The sequence below is a fragment of the Agelaius tricolor genome, unplaced genomic scaffold, assembly GCF_023055355.1.
Source record: "Agelaius tricolor isolate 1412-34295 unplaced genomic scaffold, bAgeTri1.0.p SCAF_5, whole genome shotgun sequence".
Classification (NCBI taxonomy): domain Eukaryota; kingdom Metazoa; phylum Chordata; class Aves; order Passeriformes; family Icteridae; genus Agelaius; species Agelaius tricolor.
In genome coordinates this window covers 27,209,243-27,223,116 of record NW_027269265.1, presented here as the reverse complement: position 1 = coordinate 27,223,116, position 13,874 = coordinate 27,209,243, and the positions used below count along the sequence as shown (strand labels likewise).

At 41.5% G+C, this 13,874-nt stretch overlaps 1 protein-coding gene across 2 annotated transcripts in view; it reads left to right on the top strand.

The window, feature by feature from the left end:
* Window positions 1-11,014: 11,014 nt before the first annotated feature.
* NUBPL (NUBP iron-sulfur cluster assembly factor, mitochondrial) overlaps window positions 11,015-13,874 on the top strand; it is a 78,033-nt gene continuing 75,173 nt past the window's right edge. Inside the window, exons 1-2 of one of the 2 annotated variants that reach the window (XM_071426928.1) lie at window positions 11,015-11,204; window positions 12,040-12,187. In XM_071426928.1, coding sequence (XP_071283029.1) covers window positions 11,064-11,204; window positions 12,040-12,187 — 289 coding nt within the window. In that variant the 5' untranslated portion in view covers window positions 11,015-11,063. Of the gene's footprint in view, window positions 11,205-12,039; window positions 12,188-13,874 lie in introns of those variants that run through there. The other variant, XM_071426929.1, reaches the window with a different exon arrangement.

Below are 13,874 nucleotides of genomic sequence, written 5' to 3'. Positions count from 1 at the left end.
CCCTTTGTCTGTGGTGTCTGAAGCGTGATCAGTGGTCTTTCATGGAGCTATCACATTGACAGCGTTGCCCCTATCTGTTTTGAAGAGAAACTATACAAAGCTGCAGCAATGCTTATATAGCAAAGATACAAAGTAGGTTGCTGGCAAGGGTTATATCTTGGTAGAACTACCTCCTTTGGGACAGATGGAGCTGAATGGCTCCAGAGTGTCTAGGGAAGAATTAGAAAGCATTTCATTTTCTCCATTGCCAAATTTGGAACTCTTCCCTTGCACAACAAACCAAAAAATTTCAATCACTTAGAATCATTTAGTAAAGAATCCTGGGTGGGAGCACTATTGGTGTGAAGGGTGAGACAGAATGTGCCAGCTGTTAAAAGACTGCTGTTAAAAGACTCATCATCAGAGAATGGCCTGGAAAGTAGAATTTGCAACAATGAATTGCAAATTACCATCACAAGGTAAAGATATTTCCACAAAATAATTTGTAAATTGGGATTCATGTTGAAATAAAGTACAATTTTAATTTGGCTATGTTGAAACAATAGGTCAATCATCAAAGAAATAAAAGAAGATATTCTGCGTCTTTAGTCCAAGATGTTTAAACTGCCACAGAACAGAATGTTAGTGTGATTTGTTTCTGAAGTGATGTTTATGATCATATGTCTTGAACTGAGTCAAGTCCTTCACTTTCTGTTGGAAGGTGACCTCCTTTTCTTCTCTCTTTCTCCCAATTTACTTATTTTGTTTTTCTTTTTGAGCTACTTGCCTTATCAAAAATAGCACAAATAGGTTCTCTGCCTTCTCCTATATTTGGTGATTATTTTTTGTAGCCTATTTCTCAGTCTAGTTCAAGACCCAATTAAGCCTACTGCAGCATTGGAAATGATAGCTGAAATGCTGATTAGCTGGAAGAGACATGGTACTGCTCAACAGCAGTGTGGGTGCACAGAGGATTAGCTGGTGGTGTCAGAATAATTTTACTTCTAAGACATGTTATGATGACTGTATTTAGTACTGACTTATTCAAAGTACTGTCTAGAGGTCAGGAGCATGTCTGCCTCCCAACCATCATCCTCCTTCCTCCAGAGGTATTTAAATAAGAAAAGCAAAGAGGGCATGAAGAATTTCCCTAGTACAAGTCAGACAGCAGAAACGAGCAGTCCTGTCAAAGACCACAAGTATTGCACAATGCCTATGTAGAGCTACCAGAAACAGCCTCCCAGAGAAGAGATAGAGTGAAGACTCTCATCCACTTGGCCTTCCAAACTGCCCCCCAGATCTGTTCAGCTTTTGAAAGAACCATTGCAGACTTCTGGGGGAAGTTGATAAAGGAAGCTGGTGGTGTAGTTTTTATCTTTGTACTTTGTATGATACCTCTGAGGAAGGTCATGGCTTCTTCAACTCCAGTTCTGTAGCATCAGAATTGGTCCACCTCTTTAGCTCTTCCAGCAGAGCCAATTTAGTGTCCCCACAAATGTCAGAATTGTTTGCAGTGAAGGCTGGTATTCCTGTTGTGGAAGTACAGTTCTGTGATTTGAGCAGTTTTTATCTGCTAGTATTGTTTAAAGAAAGCAACAAAAATTTAACACACAATTAAAAATAGATTAGTGTTTTGTTTGGTCCTCCATACAATTACAAAACAGACACTGAAATGTGTTATAGCAATCAAAAGTTAATTAAACTTCTGAAAAAAATAACAGATTCAATGTGAAAGCTGTGTCAGATACAATTACTGGTTTTTATTTTGACAAGCGGAAATTTGCATCTATTAGGGGAAAAACGTAGCCAGATAAAAGACACACAATCTGCTTGCTTACTGTGATTGCCTAAAGCAAGTAAGAGCAGTGTTAGTTTCTTTCTCATTGGGCCTGTGACATTTAGCTACTCTGTTTTTTCCTGCTTGGGAGTCTCCTGAACCAAATCTTTGTCTGTATGATTGACAGGCATTAATGTTAAAAGGACTTCTGTATGGTGCTCCAATGGAATCAACAGAGCAGTACATGCCATGGGCCCTCACTGTAACATGGTGGTGTTATTGCTTAGAAGCAATATGTTTATTCTTTATTTTCATGGAATTGAGCTGATCCCATATGCCCAAATGCTCTTTCTTGTGCAGAGCTAATCTTGAGTTTCAACACCTCATTCTTAATTCTGGAATTCAGAGGGAGGCTGAACAAAGTCATGAAGCTGACTCCATGAGGAGTCCCTCAGAGGTCAGCAGTTTTCTGCCTTACCATTAGGAATGGTATTGACATTCCTAACGGTTGATCCCTGCAGGTGTATCCAAATGTACTTGCTTCCCTGATCTACTGAGTTTGGGAACTGGGTTCTACACAGCAGGAGCACATGAAAACAACTTGGGTGTAGGACAGTACTGACTCAGTGGTGATGGAAGCAGCACCCAGCACTGAGCTAGAAAAGGGCCCTTATGGTCGGAGGGCCTGGAGCAAACAGGATGGAAGTAATAGAGCTCAGTGACAGTCAACAGCTGTACAAGCTGTTTGCCATCCCTGAGCAAGCTCAGCGGGGTCACCCAGAGCACCCCTGACCAGTCCAGGCCAGCTTCATCTTCCTGTGCTCTGTATGGAGCTGCTGACCACACGAGTTCAGGGCCTGGCACTGCTCTGGCAGGTGGGGGTCTGGTTTGCTTCCAGACCCTGAGCTAACCCATGCCTGGCTGATGTAGGTGGTCTTGCAAACTGGGTTCCTCCTGATGGAGGAGGTATTTAGAACAGGCACAACAGAGCACAGCTCCTACATTCTTTATTTTCTTACCATCAGTGCTGCATCATACTCCTCTAACCCTCCCATGTAAAGGAATTAATGTCTCTTCTACTTATGTATTGCTGCATCACTGCTCTCTTCATCTTATAAACACGTTTGCAATAGCAATTAGTACTACAGAATGGGGTTGTGTTATTTAATCCCATTTTTTTTCATCTTCAGTGAGAAATTTTGATGATAATATGAGGATGTTGCTATAGACAAAGATGTGTCAATATCTTCTAGGATCTGAAACTTGAGCTTCCATGTTTTCAGTAGATGCCATGTGTAACATCAGAGTATTGACATAAAGCCTCACGTTATTAAAAATGGACATGAAATGAGATGTGGCTTTTTCTGTTCCTTTCACAAACACTATAAGAGTCATTTATTATTCTCTCTGTACCTGGAGGACTCCTTGCCTCCAGTTACTGTTGAGTATGCAGGCATAATAAGGCTGCATGTCAATTTTTTTTTTCATTTATATGGATGACTTTCAAAGTAAAACTCACCACAGCTTCAGGCCAAAAGCTTTCTCCTTGAGTCACAGCTCCTATCATTTTTTCCCCTCAGGCATACTGATCCATAGCTATTCAGGGAAGCATGCACACAAATGATAGGTCATTAGGAAATTCTCTGAATGGCAAACCTCTGAAGTCAGCCCAAGTGCTATTTGCCATACATCATGATAAAATTTGTGAGTTTGAGGAGGCACTAATTATATGCTTGGTCTGCCATTTATGAGTTGTTGGCGCTGTTGTTTCCAGAACACAGCAACCTCTTTCACAGCATATTTCAGCAAGGTTGCCAGAGCACGGCTATGAGCCAAGCAGGGATTGAGAGATTTTGGCATTTTATTCCTTTCAATGAAAAAATATTGCATTGCAACACAAATTGATACCTCACTTTGCCATAGTGCAACATCATATACTGATAAAATGATGTTGATCTATGGGCTTTTCTTAAAATTATATTTTGGGAACACATTTCCCTTAGAACAAATGGCAACTGTAAGACTTTCATTTACCATCAGCCTTTGGTTTTTGATGGTTTGTTTCAGTAATACAATAGTTAAAAAAATCCTTTCATTTTATATATATATATTATATATATATATTCACACACACACCTTTCATTATTTTAACCCACATACATAAAATGTGATCTTGGGAGGAAAAAGCAAATGCTTAATACAGTGAGCTAAATAATAAAAGATTGTAAAGTCTAATGAATATTCATGGAGTCAAATAAGATAATAAACATGTCAAGAAATGATGTGGCTTCCTGCTATGACTTCCAGTGTAGATTAACATGTTTCAAAGAGTAGTGTCAAAAATTGTTTATTAATTTTTAATTTTCACACTTTCTCAAAGCACCAATTTTTTAAATGCATATTTCTGAATTAATTTAGGATGATAGTACTAATGTATTAGTAGATAGCTCAGAAGCATTGCAATGATAGGATTTTTCACATATTCTTTGATTGGTTTATGTTTTTTTTTAAGCTGCCAAAGAGTCATGGTTTCTTTCTTTTACAAAAGATGCTAAATTGCTGCTACAGAATGGAAGTGAAACACTTTATCTTCAATATTTGAAGTTATAAAAAAATAGAAAAGTAGTTTTTGGTATAACATTTTCTTACAGAGCTTTTTATTTCACAGATAATTTTTGGAACTGCTGGAGGCTTACATTTTTATGATTAACAGAATAAAACAATTACTCTGTAACTTAGGATATTTTAATATCAATTACAGATGTTCAATCTTTCCTTGGATACTCCATTGCCCATAGGACAAAAAATAATCATGTCTTCATAGTAACAGTTCCAGTGAGGACCACATCCAGATTAAAAAATCCTTCATTTTGGTGCCCATAGATAAATTCCAGCACAAATATGACAAATTTTAGGTCCTGTTACAGAAAACAAAGATCTAAATAATGCACTCTGGAGCTTGGAGAATTATTCAGCTCAGTTTCAGGTGAACCTCTAGGCTACAACTGTACTAAGAATCAACAGCAGGAAATACTCTTGGCCACTGCAACTCACCTTTACTCCCTGACATAGTTTTGGCCAGGGCTTGCTCACTAAGAAAAATATTCTGTTCCTAGTTCAGCAGTTAAGAACCAGTTAAGAACCTCTGGCTCAGTGTAAAACCTTGAAGAGTTATTACATTCACAGCAGAGGATGAACCAGAGGATTGTGTTCCAAGAATCGGCGCTCTAGCTTCGCAGGATAGAGTGCCCTGCAGTTCCACGTGACAATGCTTTATACAGGGGGCACTGACAACAAGTGTTCTTGGGTCACGCTTATTTTCAGCTGAGATTGGTCCTGGCACACAAACCTCTGGAGCAGGCTGCTATAATTGTGTAAGGTTGTCAGAATTATGTAAATGGTCCATACATATCCCAAGTTTATTGGTGCCTTCTGAAATTGCACTGCTACTGCAGGGATTTATGAGAAAAGTACTGAATGGCTATGGAGCAAAACTGAACTGGCTTAGAACATTACCCAGATTTTAAAAATAATGACACAAAACCTAGTAAAAATTGATATGTTTCAATCAGCATCTTTGATCAAATAAGATTGATTTGCTACATAAAATTTCTTTAGGCTCAGGGTTCTGATGTTAACAAAAATGTTTCCTGTAAAACAAGCTTGTTACTGAGAAAAATGAATGAAGAGCAGAATTAAAGTAATTTCAGAAACTGAAACTGTGAATGTCATTTTGACTCAGATCTGCAGTGTCAAATGGCTTACTGAAGCTTCTAGAAAAGTCACCATCTTTTTTTATTCTGTATTCGTACACTGTCTAAAGCAACAGGACCCTTTCTACCCCTGAGACTTATCATAGCAATTTATCTCCATTACTAAAATAAAATATATGAAAAAAGAAAAGAGAAAAAATGCCAGTCTTCCTTCAATGTTGGTAAAATATATAGGAATAGTTTCAAAACCTTTGTTTTTATCTTCAGATGTGGAAATACTGTTAATTTGTGTTAATTCCATTCATGCAGGGATCATCTATATATATAAGGTACCTAAGAAAAATGACATGGCTTTGTTACAGAAGGGCATATTCCTTTAATTTTCTGCACCACTTCCTAAAGGTTGGAAAAATTGCTGTAATATAAGCTGCATTTTCATTGTGATGTGACTGTTACTATAGAAAGCAATGTTAACCTAAAGAACTTGATGACTGACTTCAGAAGAGTCTAGTAAAAACTTAAATAAGGTTTTCATCTCTTCTTGACTGTGAAAGACTACATTGTTTAAAATTCCACAGGAAAGCTACATATAAACTAAATTGGTATCAGTTCTTCAATGTAGGGGTATTAAATATTAAACCCCAAACGTTTCCAGGTGGGATGTGCCTGGCTTCGTCTGGCCTCGCTGCTGGACCAAAGGCTGCAGCTGTGGTGTTTTCACCACAGAGATACCTTTGGCCAGGTGGGTGCTGCAGCTGGGCACTCGGAACAAATCCAGGCAAAATAGGAACTCAGTTTACCTTTGGTGGAAAAGGTTCAGGTGACAATGAAGAGAAAAGAAGCGGGTTCTGTCATAGAGTCTTTAATCCAGAGCTTTATTTCAGCATGGTAGGCCCCTGAGCATGGTAACAGCTCCCAGACAAACACCCTGGCCAGACGTTCTCGTGTCCTTTTTAAGCCCCGGGGACAGGGGGAGGGACAGGTGAGGGCCAACCAGGTGTGAGCAGGGGAAGGGTCCCAGGATACAGACACTTGGACAGGCCAATGAGCCCGGACCTGAGGAGCATCTGCCAACCATAGGATGCCCTGTTGGAATGTTAAGATTGATGGACAGCTCTTAGGCAGGAGGGCAAAAAGGGGGAGGGGGAAAGGTTGGCACACCTGAAGGGGCTGGGACAGGTCAAACAGGAAACCGCACTGCAACAGAGGGGGATAGAATATAAGTAAATAAAGGTAATAGAGAAAGTAATCTTACCCCCTAAAGAGTTGCAGCTGGGTTAATTATAAAAGATTAGGAGTGGGCCTGATGTTAACAGGCCACAGCTGTAGCCAATCAGAAGAGTGTTATAAAAGAGTGGATTGGTTGGTTGAGGGGAATTGGAGTCAGTTGGCTGCTGCAAGGACAAGGAAGGGTCAGTGCCTAGAGGAGATGCCTACGGGAAACATCAAGGAGGTATGAAACTCTAGTAATGTAATGACAATAGAACTTTTGTGCTATAATAACAACACTTCAAGATCTTCTTTTTCCTTTAGTGAAACTTAATGAAAGCAAACAATTTCTTTTCAGTTTTAGATTTGGCAAAGCTTTCGCATTAGATGAAGCTACTTATGTGGTCTCAAATTTACTGGCAATACTAATAAACATGATAAAGAAAAGTTATTCAGTTTTTACTGTTTCTTGTGTTTTCTTTGTGCTTGTTAAAGGTGTTGCATTTTCAAGTACTTCTACATAATAAACAGAAATTTCTTCTTAAACTAGGTAATATTTTATATGAAAACTTAGGTCTTTGTGCCTTGTTTTGAATAGATATTTGAAATCAGAATCTGTTAAAATCCCTTGAGCCAAATTTACTTTGCAGCAAGTTGGGCATAACTGCTTCCATGCAGTGATGTCAGTGATGTTGACTTTGGTCAAAGCCTAGCAGGAAAAGGATTTTAGAAGAAAAATTCCAGTGAATGACAGAGAGGTAATATCATGACACAGAAGAGTTCTCCTCATATATGCCTGCAGTTCTTTTCTCCTCTAATGCCTGAAATTCCCTATTTACGCATTTTTGAGATGTGCCTTATTGATATATCTGGAGCCTGTTGCCCCAGGTATGCCACCATGGCCCAGTGTTTCAGCATTAAGTAAAGCAATGTGGAAGTTGGTTTAACTTCCATGAGGAGCACAGCAAAGATAAAACAAAGAATTCACACCGGTAGGCATTTTGGCTTGGATTGTTCTGCAGCCTGATACAGTTTGTCAGCCCCACAGGAAAATGCTGTTTTGGCAAGAACATGCTCCAGTATGGCCTCAGAGCTGCCAAAGGGAGGAGGTGGCAGCTATCCTAAGGCACAGTGACGCATTAGTGGCTGAGCCAAGAAGTAATGCTGAGAGCCCAAGGCTCATTAACCAGGGCAGAGCCCTGAACCAAGTAATTATCACCACATGACAAAAAAAGAGAAAAAGCATAATTTTAAACTTATTTATCTTAAAGGTAACCAGGGCTGGCCAACCTGCCGGGGGGGAAAAACCCCAGAATCTGTGACCCCCATGCCACACACACTCATACTAGTATGCAGTGGTGTACCTCTGTGGCCAAAGGTTGCAGGCCTGGTCATAAAGCTAAAATGACCCCTTGGTTCTGAAGAATCTTTCTTTTGCTATTCTTTAATATATTTTCTAGTTCAAATTGTGTCTGAAATAAATAGCTTGTATGAGAATGAGTTTGCAGTTACTATGTTATTAATGTGGTACTATTTTTTTTTAAAGTCACTTACACACAAACCAATCTAATTATCTACAAAGACATTTTTCAAATATTATTTAATTTTTAAATTTTGGAGTTATTTTGGCAATGAATCTTTCCTAGCTATGCCTGCATACTCTTAATTGATTTTGGGTAGAGAAAGAATATATTTAAACACAAGGCAATCTAATTTCACACAAAAATCAGTTCTATTTTTATCATATTATTGTACAGGTTGAATAGCAATTTAGAGTCTATGAAACAACTTCCTACGTTTACTTAGAGAAAACATTATCAATTTGCACTAAAATTAAATATTGTGTCTTTAATTTTGTTACACTTTTCAAAAGTATGAAGTGGAACTTTCTGAAAGATGCTGAGATTATCTGTAGTTTTCATCAAAACTCAAGTCTGGCAGTAAAAATGTTGTAAATTTTTGGTTGCATTTTCCTAGATTCATATTTTACCACTGTATGTTGTGCTGTGTGATGTGCAATAATATACCAGTCAAACAACATAGAACAATATTTTCAAATGTTAAAATTTAAATGGGAAGCCAAAAGCAAATGTGAGAAGTGTACAATCCATAAAATTGTCTTCACAATTAGTAGAAATAGAAACACTACCCAACCAAGCTGCAGTGTATTCCACTGAAGTTAAGGCATTTTGAAAATGTCTGCTGTATTGCTGAGTAAATGGATTGATTCCCTTTCTAATGGCCAAATACAACATTTCATACTCATATTCAATACAACCTACTGCCATGTTAGCTACCCTGCTAACAGGGTAGTTAACAAACTAGTGCTAGTAGAAATTATCAAAACTAAAAATATTGAGGATTGTTAGCTCAATTTTAGCTTGTGCTAGATCAGCTTTACAAAACCTCACAAAAATATTTTCTTATTATTGTTGTTGGTGTTGGAGCTCTTGTCAAAATGAAGAAGTGAATTGTACGTTTTCACCACGTTATTTTCTCTGTGAAGACCTTGAAGTGACCCATATCTCAAGTGTGTGCCTAGCTGTGATCCTGCAGTACTGAGTCCGTTGATGTGACGTGCATGGGATCTTGCACTTTAACACTGCCTCCAGCTGCTCCAGGCAGGAAAAACAATTATGCAAATTTCCTGCAATGCAAGAGGTAACATGATTTCCAGAGGCAGTGAAAAAAAGCCCTGGAGTCTGTATCATAGTTTCAAAACAAAGCAGCTTGTTGGTTTTCAGGATTCTTTTTCAGTTTAGTTTGACAGTAGGGTAAATGATTGGGAAAGGATTTGACCTCTTCAGGTGTCTGTAGATAGGCAAAATACGCTCATGTTGGTACATCAAAAATGTAGGCTGAATGAGAATCACTTCAAGGATAGGGGAAAAAACCCCCTATTTTCAGCATTGTGATTTATGTCTTGTAGCTGAGCATTGGAACATGCCTTTGGAAATAGTGGGGTTTAGCAAAATGCTTGATTAGAACTTTTAATAATATAATTTTAAAAAGAAACATTTAAAATGGTGAAAATTCTGTTCACTGTGAAAGAAATATTATAATAACACTTTAAACTGATGTAAAATCCTCTGATCCGTTACATATTACGACTGACACCAACAAATGACTGTCTACACTGTATTTTATATTTGCAAACTAATGACCTGAAATTGCTGAGATCTGAATTATTTCTATAATATCACTTGCTGAATAAGGACTGTTAATGGAATTTTAAGAGCAAATCATGTCAAACCAATCTAATTTCCTTCCACAAGGTGGTTACAAGGCTTGCAGGTGGGAGAGACGTGGGAGATGATGTGTCTTAAAACTTTAAGCAAATCTCACGTGACATAAGGAACAGAAATGGGTTTTGATGAACTTTTACTGAGTGAGGGTAAACTGGATGGAAGAGCAAAACGATCACCAGAACAATGATCAGTGCCAAACAATAGGACAAGAGGCAATGGGCAGAAACTGATGCACAGAAGTTTCACTTGAATTTGAGGAAGAAAAACTGACCTAGCGCTGGAACAGATAAAAATCTGTTAATAAAGATAAAAGATAACAAGATAAAATCTGTTAACAAATAAAAATCTGATAAAAAGACAGGCTGTGGAGTCTCCCTCACTGGAAATATTTAAGAACCATCTAGATACAATCTTGCGGCATGTGCTCTAGAATGACCCTGTTTGAGCAAGGAGGTTGGACCAGATGATCCATGGTGGTGGCCTTCCAACTTCTGAGATTCTGTGCTTTAGTATTTAAAAAAAAAACCCGACCAACCAAAAAATCCAAATCAAAATAAGCAAAGAAAGCACCAAACAGGTGGCACCTGTCTCGGCTACAGGTCTCTTTGTTCTTTTACGTAACGATCTAAAGGAGGAAATGGGATGCATTTATAATATTTGTAAAGGACATAAACCAAGAGGGGCCCGAGCTCTTGCCCAAACATTTTGCGGGCCAAGATGAGAACTCAGAAGGCACCGACGAGCCGAAGGAGCACTGCAGGGAGCGCCAGAACGAGCCTCTGCTGGAACAATTGCAGCATAATGAGGAATTAGCCCGAGCAAGTTTGCATTGCGTGCGGTCACTCGGTGCTGAGCCCGCGGCCCCGGTGCCTTACAGACAGCGGCAGGGATCTGCTTTCCGTGCTGCTGCTTCCCAGTGCCGCTGCTCGGCGGGAGGGCGCGGGGCGCTTCCCGCAGCTCCGGAGCCGCGGTACCTCTCGGCGCCGCACCCTCAGCTCCGCAGGCTGCGCGCCGGCCCGGGGCTGCCGAGCCCACCCAGCGCCAGCCCCGGTAGCGGGCGGGCGGAGCGTGGCGCGGGGGGCGGGCCGAGGCGCGGCCGCACGGCGCCATCTCAGCGCGCCCGGGGCGGCTGCGGGCATGGGAGGCGCTGCCTGGCGCTGGGCGCTGCGCGCCGCCCGCCTCCTGCCCGGCGCCGGCGGCGGGAGAGCTCCCGCGGCGCGGCGGGGCCGCCCGGGCTGCGCGCCCGCCGCTTGCGCCGCTCCGTCCGCCGGCTCCGCGGTGAGTGAGACGGGAGCGGAACGGGGCGGGCGAGGGCCGGGCTGGGCTGTCCCTGTGCTTGCGGGGCTGCCGTGGGGCGGCAGGCGGGACGATCTGTCCGTGTGCGGGTGCCCTGCCGGGCCGTGTCCTACGGCAGCCGGTTCAGCAGCTGAGTCCCTGCCGGAGGGGATGCGATCGCTGCAGGCGTCGGCGGCGGGGCCCGGTCTGGGGCAGCGCTGGGCCGGGAGGAGAGGAAGATGGACGGTCTCTGCCCGCTTTTTACCCGACTCGCCTGAACTCGGTGGGAGCAGTGCGCGGTGCTAAGCGCCCGAGGCGGTACCGCTGTGCCAGCCGGGAGCAGGTGGGACGCTGCCTGACGGGATGCTCGGCTCAGCTGCTCCGTTCGTCCAGCCGTGGGGGCCCCGCGTGTGGCTCTCCTGTGGCACGGCTCAGGGCAGGGACAGCGCCTGCCCTCAGCACCTCGGGCTCCTGCGCTGTTACTCTAATTGTTGTGCCTGAAACAGCTGTACCGAAAAGACCGCCAAGTCGAGTCTGTTTCACAAAGCTTCCGACTTTTAAGCAGCGTTTTGGTTTATTTCAATGCATTTTTTTATCTTTGACTGTTAAGATCAAGCATATTTAAGTGTCAAAAAATTATGACTGGTGTTATTTTAAGTTGGCCCAGTCCTTTCCTGCCTGTGAAGCAGACTCCCTTTGGGAGAGCCCTTGTGCAGAATGTTTCTCTAGACAAGTGGTGAAAATTTCTCAGTGTGCATGTAGGTTTCCTCCTGTCAGCTTTCTCTGCGAGAACTGCGGGTTGGTGCACATGCATTTACTTGCTTTTTGGTTTTGTTAGTTCTCAAGCTCTGGGGATGAGGCTCTGAGGGACAAACGTGCGCGGATCCTGTCGCGAGGGCTGCCAAAGCAGAAGCCCATAGAAGGGGTTAAGCAGGTGGTGGTCGTGGCTTCTGGAAAAGGGGGAGTTGGAAAATCAACAACAGCAGGTAAGGGTAAGGTTTCTTTATTTTTTAAATAATTTCCTTTGTGCATTTTATAGTATTTTGTATGGAATATTTAGGTGCTTGTGTCATTACCTTGTGATTGGGTTCCATAACACTTCACCTCTGACAAGTCCTGTTGCAGCCATTGGGAATTTACTTGGATACAGAAACCTTGGCTTTAACTTTGGTGTGAATTTAGCTTTGAAATTATATTTTTGTAATAGTGCAGCACTGTCCTGAGATATCAAGGCATCTTCAGAGGTGATGTAGGCTGAGGTGAAAGGGATCATATGTTAGTGCAACAACACTGTTCCTCCTTCCCTGGCTGCTTAGGTGTGCCTATGCAGTGCCTTTCTCTGTAGAGGATACTGATATTTAGAAAGTTTCCAGATCAGGACTCTTCAATTTTCTCAACTACATATGTAGATGCTTTATAAAGAAAAAGTGAAGCAGTACTTAAAACCACACAAATTGATCAGAGCTTTGTGAAGTACCTTGAACTCTTCTCTCAACTCCACTGTTAGGTTTTGAATTAATTTTTCTCTAATTTTTTCTCTACCACCTGTTCCTAGGTGGTAGAATAAGATGGTACATGGGTTACCAGTACTGCAGAAATCGATTTAAACTTAAATAAATGAGAGAATGGAAAAGGATTTGTTGTGCCAACATGTGCAAAAAACCATTTATTGTGCCTTCTTACAGTGGTTGAGAGAAGAATGACTGTTATCATCAACCTGGATATCTGCAAAACATTTGTCACTAACAAATGACATGACATCCTTGTCTCTGAACTGGAGAGACTGGGAGCTGATGGATGGACCACTTGGTGGATTAGGAATTGGCTGGATGGCTGCACTGCGTCCAGGTCTGGGTCCCCCAGCATAAGAAGGACCTGTGAGAGCGTGTCCAACAAGTCCAAATATGATCAGAGGGCTGGAGCACCTCTGCTGACAGGCTGAGAGATATGGCTTGTTTAGCCTGGAGAAGAAACTCTTAAAGAGTCTCTTCAGGGAGACTCTTTGAGAACCTTCCAGTAATTAAAGGGGGCTTACAAAAAGGAAGGAGTATGACTTTTTATATGGGCAGATAAGACAAGGGTGAATAGTTCTAAACCAGAAGTGGACAGATGTAGATTAGCTGCTAGGAAGAAATTCTGTGCTGTGAGGGTGGTGAGACACTGGAACAGATTGCCCAGACAAGGGTGGTTGTCCCTTCCCTGGAAGTATTCAAGGCCAAGTTAGATGGGATTTTGGACAACCTTGTCCAGTGGAAGGTGTCCCTGTCCATGGCAGGGGTTTGGAGCTGGGTCATCCTTAGGGTTACTTCCAACCCTAACCATCCTATGATACTATGACACTGAAAGTAAAGTTCTTGGAAAAGACCTCTGTAAAGTGTTAGAAATGTGTTTAAAGATCTCTTTCTTTGTAGAAGACTTATTCTTTAGTTGAAGGATGTCTGCTCTTCATCTACATGTGTTGTGGATAACACATGGATGTAGCTCTTGATGTATAATTTTGGGGTTTGTAGTTCAGCCATGCTTGAAACAGACTGAGTAATAATTTCTAGAACAGACTAATATGATATCTGTACCAAAAGTAACTGTTCTTAAAAAAAAGTGTTTTTTTTCTATTTAGCTATTGTCCATCCTATACACAGGATACACCTACCTGTACAAAGACATGCAAAACAG